The sequence below is a fragment of the Salvelinus sp. IW2-2015 genome, linkage group LG20 (genome assembly GCF_002910315.2).
Source record: "Salvelinus sp. IW2-2015 linkage group LG20, ASM291031v2, whole genome shotgun sequence".
NCBI classification, from domain to species: Eukaryota; Metazoa; Chordata; class Actinopteri; order Salmoniformes; family Salmonidae; genus Salvelinus; species Salvelinus sp. IW2-2015.
The window spans coordinates 15,821,590-15,839,136 of NC_036860.1; the positions used below are offsets into that span (position 1 = coordinate 15,821,590).

At 40.7% G+C, this 17,547-nt stretch overlaps 1 protein-coding gene across 1 annotated transcript in view; it reads left to right on the forward strand.

The window, feature by feature from the left end:
• LOC111982062 (early endosome antigen 1) overlaps positions 1–17,547 on the forward strand; it is a 77,831-nt gene that overhangs the window by 44,653 nt on the left and 15,631 nt on the right. The window contains exons 16-17 of the mRNA XM_070449227.1: positions 4,652–4,753; positions 4,928–5,014. Of these exons, the coding sequence (XP_070305328.1) occupies positions 4,652–4,753; positions 4,928–5,014 (189 nt within the window). The remainder of the gene's footprint in view (positions 1–4,651; positions 4,754–4,927; positions 5,015–17,547) is intronic.

Genomic DNA, 17,547 nt, shown 5'->3' on the forward strand with positions numbered 1-17,547 from the left:
TGACTTTTCCCACATTTTGTTGTTACAGCCTGAATTTAAAATTGATTAAATTGAGATTGTTGGTCACTGGCCTACACACAATACCCCATAGTGTCAAAGTGTAATTATGTTTTTCAAAATGTTTACAAATTTTGAAATGTCTTTTGTCAATTAAGTATCAACCCCTTTGTTATAGAAAGCCTAAATAAGTTCATGAGTAAAAATGTGCTTAACAAGTTACATAATAAGCCAAGGCAGAAAACTCAACAGCTTAACAACAGCAAGGAGAGAGCGGTGACTTACTCATGCGATTAAATGCTAGGGCCCATCAAAACAGCAACGCAACATTGGTCATATTACCGGTATGATAGCCAGGAGAGAAGCACCTTGGAGGGAATGTAGTTTCCAGTACAGGCTGGTGGAAAGCCGGGAGGGTGGCAAGTGCTACACCATGCCTTGGGAGAGTAAAAAAAMAGTAAATCCAAGTAGGCAATATTGCACTATTGTCCAATGTGTTCACAGTCAGTTGAAACAATGTTAAATGGAGACAGGCTATAACACAGGTTGTGTTACTGCCTGATTTAAAATGGATTACATTGAGATTTTGTGTCACTGGCCTACACACAATGCCCCATAATGTCAGTGGAATTCGCTACACTCGCATTAACATCTGCTAACCATGTGTATGTGACCAATACATTTTTATTTGATTTTATGTATAAAAAAATACATTGCTTGTATTAAAAATTAAAAGCTGAAATGTCTTGAGGCAATAAGTATTCAACCCAATTGTTATAGCAAGCCTGAATAAGTTCAGGAGAAAAATCTGCTTAACAAGTCACATAATACATTGCATTGACTCACTATGTGTGCAATAATAGTGTTTAACATGATTTTTGAATGACTATCTCATCTCTGTACTCCACACATACAATTATCTGTAAGGTCCCTCAGTCGAGCAGTGCATTTCAAACACAGATTCAACCACAAAGACCAGGAAGGTGTTCCAATGCCTCGCAAAGAAGGGCACCTATTGGTTGATGGGTATATAAAAAAAGCAGACATTTAATATCCCTTTGAGCATGGTAAAGATATGAATTACACTTTGGATGGTGTATCAATACACCCAGTCACTACAAAGATACATGTGTCCTTCCTAACTCAGTTGCTGGAGAGGAAGGAAACCGCTCAGAGATTTCACCATGAGGACCAATGTTGACTTTAAAACAGTTACAGAGTTTAATGGCTGTGATTGGAGAAAACTGAGGATGGATCAACAACATTTTAGTTACCCCACAATACTAACCTAATTGACAGAGTGAAAAGAAGGAAGCTTGTACAGAATACACATTTTCCAAAACATGCATCCAGTTTGCAACAAGGCACTAAAGTATAACTGCTAAAAATGTGGCAAAGAAATMAACTTTGTCCTGAATACAAAGTGTTATGCTTGGGGCAAATCCAACAACACATCACTTAGTAKCACTCTTCATATTTTCAAGCACGGTGGTGGCTGCATTATGTTATGGGTATGCTTGACATTGGCAAGGACTAGGGAGGTTGTTTTAGGGGTAAAAAGAAACAGAATGGAGCTAAGCACAGGCAAAATCTTGAAAACCTGGTTCAGTCTACTTTCCAACAGACACTGGGAGACAAATTCACATTTCAGCAGGACAATAACCTAAAACCTAAGGCCAAATATACACTGGAGTTGGTTAACAAGACAAAATTGAATGTTCCTGATTGGCCTAGTTGCAGTTTTGACTTAAATTGGCTTTATCATCTATGGCAAGAATTAAACATGTCTGTCTAGCGATGATCAACAACCACCAACTTGACAGAGCTAGAAAAATCTAAAAAASAATAATGTGCAAATATTGTACAATGCAGGTGTGCAAAGCTATTAGAGACTTTCCCCGAAAAACTCACAGCTGTAATCGCTGCCAGAGGTAATTCTAACATGTATTTACTCAGGGGGTTGAATACTTATCTAATCAAGATATGGTGTTTTATTTTTCATAATTCTTTTACAAATGTTATAATTTTTCTTCCACTTTGACAGAGTATTTGTGTAGCTCGTTGACAAAAAATGACAAATCAATWAAAAAAAAAAAGTCAAGGGCTGTGAATACTTTGTGAGAGCACTTAGCACAAAGTATTTAAAAACACACCAGGTCTGTCTTGCACTTGATTTTATGAACAGACATTAATCTACTGGTTTGGATTCCAAATGTGGGGAAGAGGAGGCATCCCAGCTCCCTCGCTGCCAACCCCCCTGACAGCCGAGGAGCCTGAGAGGTCTCTGGAGATGAGAGTCCCCCGGACCCAGAGCACTGTCCGGAGCCCTCCAAAGTCCCCCTGCAAGTCTAGCGGCATGCCTCTTTCACGTAGGTTTACACACAGGGACGGTAATACATTGAAATATGATGACGAAGAAGTAGTGGAATAGGTGGTTTTACTTAACAGCGGCAGAAGAAGCCCATGTAGGTCTCCGTTACAATGCCTGCCCACTTGCTCTTCAGCATAGCCATCATGGCCCCCAGCACAGTGTACATTAAAACCCCCACCTAATGTAGATATGTGGTAGGGGATCCATAATAAATACAAATACAAATACAAATGTGCCCTGTCCCCTCTGGCCAGAGGAAACAACCATTACATCATGTATTTCACAATATAAGCCCATTTATTTGTGAGAGGACAAATTGTGAATGTGAACAAATTTGGTTTATAGCCAAGTGTCGGCTGGCTAGGTTACCTATGCCTTTCATCCCAAATGATTGACTGAAATGAATCTATCAACATAGTGATGACAGACTGAATAACTTGTTAATTACAAGTGCATACTAAACGATGCAACCTTGCATAAAGCAAGATCAGCCCTATTTTTTATATTGTCAAACTGCAGWTGTCTGTGTCTCTATTCATCCCCCCGAGGGTCTAAAGATTTTTAAAACTATGTGACCTGATTAGAAYAACTCAGCCCACTGTGATTGTTTTATGTTTGGAAAACTGTCCCATAGACATGTATGTCCTTTCACTYTTAACAGGAGTTCAGCTATCCAGAATTAATAATTGTTCCACTGCACCAGGGTACAGAGAGGGATGAAAACAGAGACACCTTCACTCTACATCGTCACTATACAGACCTTCATATTTCACAGTCATCCCATGTTTGCTTCCTGTAAAATATATATATATATATATATTTTTTAACATGCTCTCTGTTTTCTTTACATGAGTAAATGTTGCATTAGATAATACCAATTGTATAATGGACTCAATCACAATGAATTTTTAGGTTGACTTGATGAAATATTATACTTGATGTCTGCATTTTGAAAACTGCTGGTTACAGACAGGTGTAGTGTTTGAGGAGTTCCCTTGTGTGTGTGTTGTTGCATGTGCTGTAAGCCCACAGGCAGTTTTTTTCCTGCTTGGCAGAGATTTTAGAAAAGGTACAATTGTGAACCCATGACCCGTGTTATTCCACAAAGTTATATCTAGCACATAGTAGCGCTGCAGTGAGGGGGAGGGGGGCATAACCTTGTGACCTAGCTCTACCTCGCTCTCCCTGTGTGAGAGAGCAATGCACTGTGACAGACAGTCCAACATTGAGTCAGAGAGGTTTAGGTACTTTTAGAAATTTCCCGCAAATTGCCATTGTTCCCCTTTAAGGACTTTATTCAATCAGATAAACTCAAACCGACATCCGCATAGCGGTCGTTTTGGCCTTGTCAGAGGTGGAACTGTGTTAGAGCTGTCAAATCCACAAGTGGCTACTCGCATTATACCCACAGTAAAGCAGACATTGCCATTRGCTGCATGGAGTRGCATTAAGAGAAATCCCATGGAGCCTTGTTTACAAGTTTGAACACTGGAATGTCAGATGTAATCTACACCTCGATTAGGATGATGGAAATCCTAATAATTTAGTTTAACTTTCAGGCCATGTTTGATATAATAGTCCACCAGAACTTCTGCAGATTTGTCAGAAAGTGTCTGGTAACGAGGTTAGCCATCTTCTAATGCTGTCTCCAGTTAATTATTTACCTCAGTGATTGACACACAGCAAACCCTGGGAGGAGATGTCGCTAAATTGAAAATCACATTTGTCTAAAGTATTAAATAAAAAAATAAAAAGTGCACAGAATCTGAAAGATACAGTATTCACTCTGAGTTAGGCAAAACGGCATTTGAATATCATGCTCCGCACTCATTGAATGAATTGCAGAGAGAACTCCCGTTAGATGTTTTGTTTTGTAAGACAGTTTAAATGCGCATTACATGAACATTTTATTATAAATTGTGATTGCTTTTTGCAATGTGTGTTTTTCTTATAGAAGTTTATTTATTTAAATATTTTTAATCTCCATCTTGTACTTTTTATATGTTATAATTTTGTTTGGTTTTAAATTRGTATTAATTGCTGTGTTGTTTTTATTGTTGTATCACAGGGCACAACTGTAAAATATACTCTGTCTCAGCTTGTTTCCTCTGTTTAAATAAAGGCTAATAAATGTTTAAAAATTATGATCTCGAGGGAAATTATTGAAAAAATATAGATTTTCATGTAGTAGAACACCAAAGTGTTCATAGACTCAACATGGATGGTTGGCAAAAGGGAAGCTTCTTTGATGTTGGTGTCTGACACTCATCCTCCTCTCCTCAGGAGCTGACTCAGAGGCTGACCGAGGAGATCTCTTGCAAGCACTCCCTTCTCAGCGAGGAACCGGCCACTGCCTTACAGGGAAAAGACCTCTATGAACTGAAGGTACTCACATTATAGCAGAATTCATACTACCATAAATCCATAAAAAATTATATGGACGGCACTCCAAAGGGTACATTTCATTATTATTATTATTATTATTATTAAACCTCCATTGACAAATTATCTTAACACTCATGTATTTTTTTAACCTCCATTTGTTGTGTTGTGCTGCAGGTGATCCTACGGGTCAGGGACACAGAGCTGCAGTGCCTCAAACAGGAGACCAACTCTCTGAAGGAGGAACTGAAAGCTGTTCACAGGGTACATGCATGCACCTCCTAGCATTTAGAAAACACTCAGAGAAAACAACCATTTACCACAGACACCTCATCACTTTCCTCATTGTATAACACTTGTGCTGCAGTGSATCAATATAGAAGTCTGTGCAGAACTGATTTATTCATTCCGCTCTTGCAGCTTTTCATACTGCACTGCCCACACACCCTGGCTTTCTGTCTGACTTCCACCCGCTACCAGAAAAACTGGTCCTGAATCCACCCGCAGTCCCACAATGTTATTTTAGCATATGTGCCAAGAGTGGGGCTACTAAAATGTTTTGCCATGAGGTGGGGGGCCCCTCAACTAAATCTCGCTTAGGGCCCCCTAYAGGCTAGAGCCAGCCCTGGATACAAATATGGGTGTTCAATATATATTTCTAAGCGATATAGTAAATTATAGCCTAATCATATTTATGAAGTACATGTCCTTGGAAAGATAACTGCCTCGTGCTTCTCTGCTCATGCAAAGGCTATAGACAATTCTACTTAATTGAGACCTCACGCGCACCTGATCTCACTTGTATGGCTACTGAACTAGCACTTTCTCTTGAGCTACGTTTTGCATATAGGATATTACCTAACTTTTAGGATGACGATTTGCAGGCAGACACAGATAAATGGGTAATCAATATTTATTGAAAATGAAAAGGCTATAAACCATGGTAGCATATGCGTGTGTTGCGCCTTTTCAATGATCCAATCTTTTGATTGTACCTCGACTCATGTTGGTTGAGCGCCCTCCACTTCTTTCCATTAACAACATTAATTGACAGACACTGTAGTAAACTACAGTCAAATCATATGTGGTTTCCTTTGAAAGATAACTTCCATAGGCAACCTACTCTATTTCATTGAGACCGCACATATACTAGGCCTGGGCACTTGATCTCGCATGCCCAAATAGGAGAGGAGAGGTAAATGCCGACCACCCCACAATGATCTGCCCTCTACATCAATGCCCTCTAGCAGATGCTTTATACATGTTTTCAATGGAAAATAAACAAAAACCATGTCCGAATACCCATAATAGCGTACTAAATAGTAGTTTTATAGTATGTGAAATTTCAAAAATAGTACTCTGAATGCATAATCTAATGCGTGATTGCGTTGACTCCCACCATTCGTTCATTTTGGTACAGCCCATCAATTTATCTGATTAGCAGGTGTTGTCAAACAGCTGAGTTGGAAAAGCTGAGTGAATTATTCTAGATCAAACGCTGAAATTAGTATGCAGTTTAAGTATGTAGTAGGCTAGTATGGGTATTCAGATACGGCCAATGTACACTGCTCAAAAAAATAAAGGGAACATTTGAACAACACAATGTAACTCCAAGTCAATCACACTTCTGTGAAATCAAACTGTCCACTTAGGAAGCAACACTGATTGACAATAAATTTCACATGCTGTTATGCAAATGAAATAGACAACAGGTGGAAATTATAGGCAATTAGCAAGACACCCCCAATAAAGGAGTGGTTCTGCAGGTGGTGACCACAGACCACTTCTCAGTTCCTATGCTTCCTGGTGATGTTTTGGTCACTTTTGAATGCTGGCGGTGCTTTCACTCTAGTGGTAGCATGAGACGGAGTCTACAACCCACACAAGTGGCTCAGGTAGTGCAGCTCATCCAGGATGGCACATCAATGCGAGCTGTGGCAAGAAGGTTTCTGTGTCTGTCAGCGTAGTGTCCAGAGCATGGAGGCGCTACCAGGAGACAGGCCAGTACTCAGGAGACGTGGAGGAGGCCGTAGGAGGGCAACAACCCAGCAGCAGGACGCTACCGTCCGCCTTTGTGCAAGGAGGAGCAGGAGGAGCACTGCCAGAGCCCTGCAAAATGACCTCCAGCAGGCCACAAATGTGCATGTGTCTGCTCATACCATGAGGGTGGTATGAGGGCCGACGTCCACAGGTGGGGGTTGTGCTTACATCCCAACACCGTGCAGGACGTTTGGCATTTGCCAGAGAACACCAAGATTGGCATTCGCCACTGGCGCCCTGTGCTCTTCACAGATGAAAGCAGGTTCACACTGACAATGTGACAAACGTGACAGAGTCTGGAGACGCGTGGAGAACGTTCTGCTGCTGCACTAAACATCCTCCACATGACCGGTTTGGCGGTGGTCAGGCATGGTGTGGGGTGGCATTTATTTGGGGAGCCGCACAGCCCTCCATGTGCTCGCCAGAGGTGCCTGACTGCCATTAGGTACCGAGATGAGATCCTCAGACCCTTGTGAGTCCATATGCTGGTGCCGTTGGCCCTGGGTTCCTCCTAATGCAAGACAATGCTAGACCTCATGTGGCTGGAGTGTGTCAGCAGTTCCTGCAAGAGGAAGCATTGATGCTATGGACTGGCCCGCCCGTTCCCAGACCTGAATCCAATTGAGCACATCTGGACATCATGTCTCGCTCCATCCACCAACGCCACGTTGCACCACAGACTGTCCAGGAGTTGGCGGATGGCTTTAGTCCAGGTCTGGGAGGAGATCCCTCAGGGACATCCGCCACTCATCAGGAACATAGCCGCAGGGTTGTAGGGAGGTCATACAGGCACGTGGAGGCCACACACACTACTGAGCCTCATTTTGACTTGTTCTAAGGACATTACATCAAGTTGGATCAGCCTGTAGTGTGGTTTTCCACTTTAATTTTGAGTGTGACTCCAAATCCAGACCTCCATGGGTTGATAAATTTGATTTCCATTGATAATTTTTGTGTGATTTTGTTGTCAGCACATTCAACTATGTAAAGAAATCAAATTTATTTGATTAAAGAATTAAAGTATTTAATAAGAATATTTCATTCATTCAGATCTAGGATGTGTTATTTTAGTGTTCCCTTTATTTTTTTGAGCAGTGTATATGTGTTTCAAGGAGGGATGGGATTTGAAATATTTTCCATATTCATATAGTATCATACATCTTTGTCGGACATCCAGATATTTGAAATAGGAGCTACATGTAATTATTTTTGCATTGTAATTTCAGAAAATGTCTTCAATATATCTAAAGTAGTAGTGWAATGATAGTGTTTCACAATAGTTTCCCCCTGGAAATGTTCAATTGGGGCCACACAAAATTGCATTCTAATGGTTCAGCCTACTTGTTGGTCAACAAAAAGAAGGCTCCTGTTGTCGCATTGACTGGGCCTGAGCCGCACACTAACGATTTGTCTGTGGCACAATCAGTTAGCTCACGGAGCCACTCAAATTGACTGGAGCCACTCTAGGTGGTGGACCGTAGAAAGCTATCTGCTTTGGTTTTTGAGATGATCGATCTTGTCCAGAGAGGAGCTGGTTTTTATATATTATATATTTATATTCTTCTGAACACATTTCCGTTTGTTGGCAGTATCAAAAAAATTACGTTTTCTTCTAAATACTTTTATGTTTGCTAGCTGGACAGGCAAACGCCGCTGGGTACTAATCTGTAAACCAATCAAAACTTGTGTCTTATCCATGGTACTATCTCTGCTGATCATGTTTGCCAATCACATTATCCGCATCTAAGGTAGTAGACAGCTGGTGAGTTCTGTCCGACAAGCTGCTATCAGGTAAAGTCTTTTTTATTTATCTGTAATCTAACTAGTTATAGAAATGTGATATCATCAATGCAATCTGTAAAAAGAGTCCCAACTTAGAATGCAGCAACCTTGGTAATGTAGCTAGCTTGCTAGTTAGCCAGTTACAACAAGTAGATATGTTGCTAGCTAGCAGGAGCAGATAGCTTTATCACTAGCTAGCATGTTATTCTGTGACAAGGAGCGTTTTAGCTATCAGTTTATTCTAGGGCTGTCCCCGACAAAAAAGTATCTTGGTCGACCGAGAGTAGTCTGTTCTTTCGACCAATCGATTGGTCGAAATGTTAAACTGTGTATTTTTCCATATACACAGTATATACCCCTTTGCCCTCAGAACAGCCTCAATTTGTCGGAGCAAGGTTTCGAAAGCATCCCACTGCGATGCTGGCCCACTCCAATACTTCCCACAATTGTAAAGTTGGCTGGATGTCCTTTGAGTGTTGGACCATTCTTGATACACACAGGAAACTGTTGATTTTGGAAAACCCAGCAGCGTTGCAATTCATGACACAAACCGGTGAGCCTGGCACCTACTACCATACCCCTTTGAAATGCACTTAAATATTTTGTCTTTCCCATTCACTCTCTGAATGGCACACATACGCAATCCATGCCTCAATTGTCTCAAGGCTTAAAAATCCTTCTTTAAAAGGATCCACCCCCTTTTTTTAAATTTTCGCCTAAAATAACATACCCAAATCTAACTGCCTGTAACTCAGGCCCTGAAGCAAGGATATGCATATTATTGGTACCATTTGAAAGAAAACACTTTGAAGTTTGTGGAAATGTGAAAGGAATGTAGGAGAATATAACACAATAGATCTGGTAAAAGATAATACAAAGAAGAAAACAACCGTTCTTTTGTATGTTTTTGTACCATCATCTTTGAAATGCCAGAGAAAGGCCATAATGTATTATTCCAGCCCAGCTGCAAATTAGATTTTGGCCACTAGATGGCAGCAGTGTATGTACAACGTTTTAGACTGATCCAATGAACCATTGCATTTATGTTCAAAATGTTGTATCAAGACTGCCCAAATGTGCCTAATTTGTTTATTAATAACTTTTCATGTTCAAAARTGTGCACTCTCCTCAAACAATAGCATGGTATTCTTTCACTGTAATAGCTACTATACATTGGACAGTGCAGTTAGATTAACAAGAATTTAAGCTTTCTGCCAATATCAGATATGTCTATGTCCTGGGAAATGTTATTATTATTTACAACCTCATGCTAATCGCATTAGCCTACGTTAGCTCAACCGTCCCGTGGAAGGGACACCGATCCCGAAGCTTGTCTCCTCCCCTTCATCTACACTGATTGAAGTGGATTTAACAAGTGATCATAGCTTTCATTTGGATTCACCTGGACAGTCTATGTCTTTGAAAGAGCAGGTGTTCTAAATGTTTTATATACTCAGTGTATGTAATGGGGAATTGATAGAATCTAACAATCAAATGGCAAACAATTCACACAATGAAGTTATGAAACAATGAATGCATCCAAAATGGCGGGCGAGAGCGCATTCTGGAGAGAGACGTGCATTTTATCCACACTCCCCTTCTTCTTGGACCGTGCCATCCCTGCGGCTTCCACAATGGATTAGTCCACTGAGATAGACTGAATCAGAAAGGTGTGTGCCATTAAAAAGAAACATCTATTTGCAGCTGCTCGACTAAAATAATATTGGTCGATCAACAGCCTATCGACCAAACAATTGACCAGTCGACTAAATGGGGTCAGCCCTAGTTTATTCCAAGTAATAATTCAAGACTACAAAAACCTTTAAAATCATAAATTACAGTCCTTAGCCGTGATGAATTATTTTATTCATTCTTGTCTCTCACTTTTGTCTCTATTCAGCTCTCCAGTGTCCTGCTCCCAGAGATCAACCAAGTGCTATTCACCAAGCCTGGACTGATTTACTCACCTGTGAGGAGAACCATCCTACTGCAGTTTGAACTAGCCCTGCCCTCACTATTTAGACATTGGGACCACATATGCATTTGCCTGTTGTATTTCCTTTGGGAATTTTGTTTTACACAGTCGAGTGCCTTTTGGGTTGAAGAACACCAACTAATTTTAAAGACTAAATTCAATGTAGAATCAGTTTAACAGGTGACTATTGCTACTATTGTAACATGCAGCGGAGAGAATTATATTGTCTCCGTCAGGAGCCCAGGCTTTTGCCATAGGTGTTAGAGTTCCCGTCTTTGGACCACACAAGCTTTAAATTGCATTCTGTTAAGGCACTTTTCTCTCTTTACATCGGTCAGCTACATTGGTGACCAGGGTGGGATCCTTTCGATATGCCTATGGGGCCTGGGCACACAAATACTCCTAGAGAAAAGGGGGAATAGTGAAGCATGCGTTGATGACAGTTCTACAATCTCCATCAGAGGCCCAGACTTTTGGCATATATGATAAAGCTTTAATTTCTGGACTGCAACATTGTGTCCTTCACGGCACTTAATATACATTGATTGGTAGGTTACACTATATTTAGATACTTCAAATACTGCCCCAGACACCTTTGCTATTTGTCTCCGTACTCAATAAATGGGGACACACTATTTGTGACGGTGTTCTTTGTTCAAATGTACAGTGCCTTCAGAAAGTATTTACACCCCTTGACTTTTTCCAAAGTTTGTTGTTTTACAGCCTTAATTTAAAATTGATTAAATTGCGATTTCTGTCACTGGCTTATACACAAATACCCCTATAATGTCAAAGTAGTCAAAGTAGAAATTACGTCATTAGAAATGTTTACAAACTAATAAAAAATGAAAAGCTGAAATGTCTTGAGTCAATAAGTACTCCAAACTTTTGTTATGGCAAGCCTAAATAAGTTCAGGAGTAGAAATGTGCTTAACAAGTCACATAATAAGTTGCATAGACTCATCACTCTGTGTGCAATAATTTTGTTTAACATGAGTTTTGAATCTGATGATTTTGTAATTAAAATGTTTATGTTGTCTTGCAGATTAATTGGAAATTGTCATTTTCTGCTTTGTATGCCTAGGCCTACCTATTAAAAACATATTTGTCGCACTATTCACACACACTCAGAATTCGCTGCTTCATCTTCAGTAGCCTACCTCTCCTCTTCTAGATGTGCGTGTGAGATCAAGTGTGAATTCGGAAAGTATTCAGACCCCTTGAACTTTTCCACATTTTGTTACGTTACAGCCTTATTCTAAAACGGATAAAAACATAATCATTCTCATCAATCTACATACAATACCCCATAATGACAAAGCAAAAACATGCTTTTAGAAATTTTTGCAAATGTATATTAAAAAAAACGGAAATATGACATTTACATAAGTATTCAGACCCTTTACACAGTAATGTACTTTGAAGCACCTTTGGCAGCGATTACAGCCTCAAGTTTTCTTGGGTATGACGCTTCAATCTTGGCACACCTGCATTTAGGGAGTTTTGCCCAGTCTTCTCTGCAGATCTTCTCAAGCTCTGTCAGATTGGATGGGGAGCGTTGCTGCACGGCTACAGTGTCTTCAGAAAGTATTCAGACCCATTGAGTTTTTTCACATTTTGTTACGTTACAGTCTTATTCTAGAATTAGTTATTCTAGAAATAGTTCCCCCCCCTTATCAATCTACACACAATACCCCATAATGACAAAGCAAAAGCAGGTTTATAGAAAATGTTGCTAATTTATTAAAAATACAGTACCAGTCAAAAGTTTGGACACACCTACTCATTCAAGGGTTTTTCTTTATTTTTACTATTTTCTACATTGTAGAATACTAGTGAAGACATAAAAACTATGAAATAACACATTTCAGTTGAATGGATTCAGTTGTACAACTGACTAGGTATCCCCCATTCCCCCTTTCCTTCACTCTGCGATACAACTCATCCCAAACCATCTCAATTGGGTTGAGGTCGGGTGATTGTGTAGGCCAGGTCATCTGATGCAGCATTCCATCAATCTCCTTCTTGGTCAAAAAGCCCTTACACAGCCTGGAAGTATGTTGGGTCATTGTCCTGTTGAAAATGAAATGATAGGTGGGATGGCATATCCCTGCAGAATGCTGTGGTGTGCCTAGAATTCTAAATAAACCTTGAATCCAGCAAAGCACCCCCACACCCCCACACCATCACATCTCCTCCTCCATGCATCACTGTGGGAACCATACATGCGGAGGCCATCCATTCACCTGCACTGCGTCTCACAAAGGCATGGCGGTAGGAACCAAAACATTTGGACTCATTAGACCAAAGGACAGATTTCCACCGGTCTACTGTCCATTGCTCGTGTTTCTTGGTCCAAGCAAGTCTCTTCTTCTTATTGGTGTGGCTTGTTATTAGTAGTGGTTTGTTTTGCAGCATTTCGACCATGAAGGCAGCCTCCTCTCAACAATTGATTTTGAGACGTGTCTGTTACTTGAACTCTGTGAAGCATTTATTTGGGCTGCAATTTTTGAGGTTGGTAGCTCTACTGAACTTATCCTTTGCAGCAGAGGTAACTCTGGGTCTTCCTTTCCTGTGGCGGTCCTCATGAGAGCCAGTTCAATCATTGCGCTTGATGGTTTTCGTGACTGCACTTGAAGAAACTTGAAAAGTTCTTGAAATTTTCCAGATTGACTGACCTTCATGTCTTAAAATAATGATGGACTGTAATTTCTCTTAGCTTATTTGAACTATTCTTTCCATAATAGGATTATCTTCTGTATACCACCATTACCTTGTCACAACACAAATTGGCTCAAACACCATAAGAAGGAAATAAATTCCACAAGGCAGACCTGTTAATTGAAATGCATTCCAAGTTACTACCTCATGAGGCTGGTTGAGAAAATGCCAATAGTGTGCAAAGCTGTCAAGGCAAAGAGTGGTTACTTCAAAGAATCTCAAATATAACATATATTTTGATTTGTTTAACAGTTTTTTAGTTACTACATGATTCCATATTTGTTATTACATAGTTGTGATGTCTTCACTATTATTCTACAATGTAGAAAATAGTACAAATAAAGAACAACCCTGGAATGAATAGATGTGTACAAACTTTTGACTGGTTCTGTAAAAAATGGTGGGGAGTTTCTCCCGTTCCTCTCGGCAGATCCTCTCAAGCTCTGTCAAGTTGGATCGGGAGCGTTGCTGCACAGCTATTTTCAGGTCTCTCCATAGATGTTCGATCGGGTTCAAGTCCGTGCTCTGGGTAGCCACTCAAAGACATTCAGAGACTTGTGCCGAAGCCACTCCTGCATTGTTTTGGCTAGAACATTCCGTGATTCTTCCGATGGCATTGAGGAGTACACCACATCAGTCACTGGCTTTATCAATAAGCGCATCGACGACGTCGTCCCCACAGTGACTGTACGTACATACCCCAACCAGAAGCCATGGATTACAGGCAACATTTGCACTGAGCTAAAGGGTAGAGCTGCCACTTTCAAGGTGCGGGACTCTAATCCGGAAGCTTATAAGAAATCCCGCTATGCCCTCCGACGAACCATCAAACAGGCAAAGCGTCAATACAGGGCTAAGATTGAATAGTACTACACCGGCTCCGATGCTCGTCTTATGTGGCAGGGCTTGCAAACTTTTACAGACTACAAAGGGAAGCACAGCCGKGAGCTGCCCAGTGACACGAGCCTACCAGACAAGCTAAATCACTTCTATGCTCGCGTCGAGGCAAGCAACACCGAGGCATGCATGAGAGCATCAACTACTCCGGACGACTGTGTGATCACGCTCTCCGTAGCCGACGTGAGTAATACCTTTAAACAGGTCAACATTCACAYGGCTGCGGGGCTAGACGGATTACCAGGATGTGTGCTCCAGGCATGTGCAGAGGGACTGGTGCACTTCACAAAATAGATGGCATCATGAGGCAGGAAAATTATTTTGATATGTTGAAGCAACATCTCAAGACATCAGTCAGGAAGTTAAAGCTTGGTCGCAAATGGGTCTTCCAAATGATATTAGCTAACTAGCTAACATTATCTAGCTAATGACTTGCCTAGTTAAATAATGGTTAAAKWTTTTTTTTTAAATGAGACCTCTGTCACAGACCTGTATTCATGACTCATGAACATACTTGCTACTAGCAAACAAGCAAATGCACTGTACAATGCTTCTCATGTCGCTCATTATTTAACATAAAATTGGAACATTCATGCTAAAGCTAGCATTAGAAGCTAGGCTCGCTGTTATCTAACCCTCTACTAGCCTAAGCCTAGCCCTAGTTTACATGAAAATATGAAAGTGAAAATCTTAACAGACTTACCAAACAAATGGTCCTCCTTGGAATAGAGATTAGTAGAGTTAAATCCTGAAAAGCCATGTTTGCCCTTGCTATCAAAACTGTATCCCATACCCGAAGAACAAACACTGGAAAGTGGTGCGATCATAAAAATAGATCTGATATAAAAACTATCAACCTGTAGGCAAGGAGGAGACTGGAACATCTTTCCCACGGAATGCAATGACCATATAAATTCTAGCTCTTCTCTACACAGGATTGTGACGTCAAAACTAGCAGCTGGTAGATTTTTTTAAATCCTCATAACTTTTTCAGTATGGGATTTTAAAGTAATTGGTTCAAGGACATACATCTGGTTAAATAGAAGCAAATATTCATACATGATCGTGTCACAAAAAATATTGACCACTAAGATTGCCATACTTCCATAATGATACAACCACCTCATTCTTCTCTCTGCAGATTCTCAAGACACAATACAAAATTCCCCTGCAAAGGGCTACTATTGACAAAAATGATCTGTCAATGGGCTAGGGGAGGTTTACAGACAGTATAATCTCCCATACAAACCAATTCATACGGTTTCTGTCTCACAATCTTGTTACGCTCCATAACTGCAAGGTGTGTCCACTCCCTTATGCTTGTGCAACCAAAATGACACTCGGCCGAGAGTCAGACTCGGCCAACGTCATGTGGTCCAAATCTTTGCCGCCTTCGGCAGTATTACTTATGGCTAGGATGTGGGGATGGAGTTCGGGCCGATTCCGGTTTGAGTTATCTTGCCCAAATGTATTACTTTGGGCTTGGTCCGATTCCGGTGAGAATTATCTGGCCCAAATGTATTACTTGGGGCTCGGGACGATTTCGTGAGAGTTATCTGGCCCAAGTGTATATATTACTTGGGGCTCGGGCCGATTCCGGTGTGAGTTATCTGGCCCAAATGTATTACTTGGGGCTCAGGCCGATTGGGGCTACTCTCTGGCAGATGATTACACGGGCTGCTTTAGATAATTAACATTTCATTATATATTGTTCCATATTTTCTCATTGTTTCTGTGATCAGAAAATACAATTAACATTTGAATAAAAATCTGTGTAGTATTTTAGTCCTGAGTCCTGTGTAGTATTTTAGCATTTTGATACTTTGTGCAAGGTAATTGATAAGCATTAAAAACTTTGCGGATGGAGCCTCCCGAGTGGCGCAGCGGTCTAAGACATTGCATCGCAGTGCAAACTGCACTGCTACAGATGCTGGTTCGAGACCTGTGCTGTCCACGACTGGGAGACCCACGAGGCAATGCACAATTGGCCCAGCGTCGTCCGATTTAGGGGAGGGTTTGGCCAGCCGTGTTGTCCTTGTCCCATCAAGCTGTAGCGACTCCCGTGGCAGGCCAGGCGCATGCACGCTGACACGGTCACCAGGTGTATGGTGTTTCCTCCGACACAAAACGTTTTTTTGTGGATGGGAATAATTTGTATATATAACATTTATAATACTAATATTTAAAATTACTAAATTGGGTAATTTTGTATACATTTATTTAAATTTGCATCGYACTGCTTCTGGGGGATTCTGGTAAGATGCCGGCAAAGTCGGCTGAATTCCTGTAGAGGGAAATGGCCCAATGTATTGGGCCGATTCTGGGCAGTCATTCATTTTGATTCTGGGCCGACACCCGATTCAGGGCTGATTCAATCAGTTTTGGTCCCCCAGAAGAGGGGGCTTCTGGGCCGATTCCTCATTGCTAGCTGGGTGTGGTCCTCAGGCTACCTCTAACCACTTGTAACCCCATAACACAAACACAAACCATACAAACACTACCCAATTCATGTTTAAACCATGCTTACTGTAAAATGAGTAATCTTAGCCATCAGCTTATACATATTTAGGTCAACTTTCCTTCACCTTGTGCAGAGCTAGGGGTTGGAAGCGCATGTTGGTGAAATCAGATGATGTACCACTTACAACAAAATACACAACAATACACAATTTAGCTAAGCGTACTTACCATGGACGTTTCAATAGTCAGCTTGCTGTTAGTTAACTAGCATCACTACAATGGCAGCAAGATTGCTATCAAGCAGAGACTGTCTGAGAACCAACCAACCAACCATATACAATTTATACATACTATATTGACAATTCTATTTTTAGAAACGGAGTGTTTTACAAACAAGAGTGGAATAGATGGCTACCAAATTGAGATGCTCTTATTTGTTAACATTAGCTAGCTTACGTTTTTGACGTCCGTCAAAGATTTCAGAGTTCAATAGAGCACTGTAACGCCATCTAGTCCAGCTAGGCTACAGTAGCAAGTTAGCTAACATTAGATCACCTTTAATTGGGAATCTTCCGATTTGTTGTGGAAAATTTAAAAACAAAATCTATCTATCTATCTATCTATCACTTCTCAGCTGTTGTAAAAATGGATTCCCCATCAGTTCAGCCTGAAAATCACTCTGTTAATCTTTGGTCAAGCATCATTCTTGATAACCGCAAACCACTGGCAGAATAGGGGTGAACCTCTAGTAGGTAGAACATTGAAAGTTAACTGTTTATGATTAAAACAATGTTGTTAACCTTTTCTCAATCTAGGGGGTGCTGTTTCCACTTTGGAAAATATTGTCTCCAAATTAAACTGCCTCATACTCAATTCTTGCTCGTACAATATGCATATTATTATTACTATTGGATAGAAAACA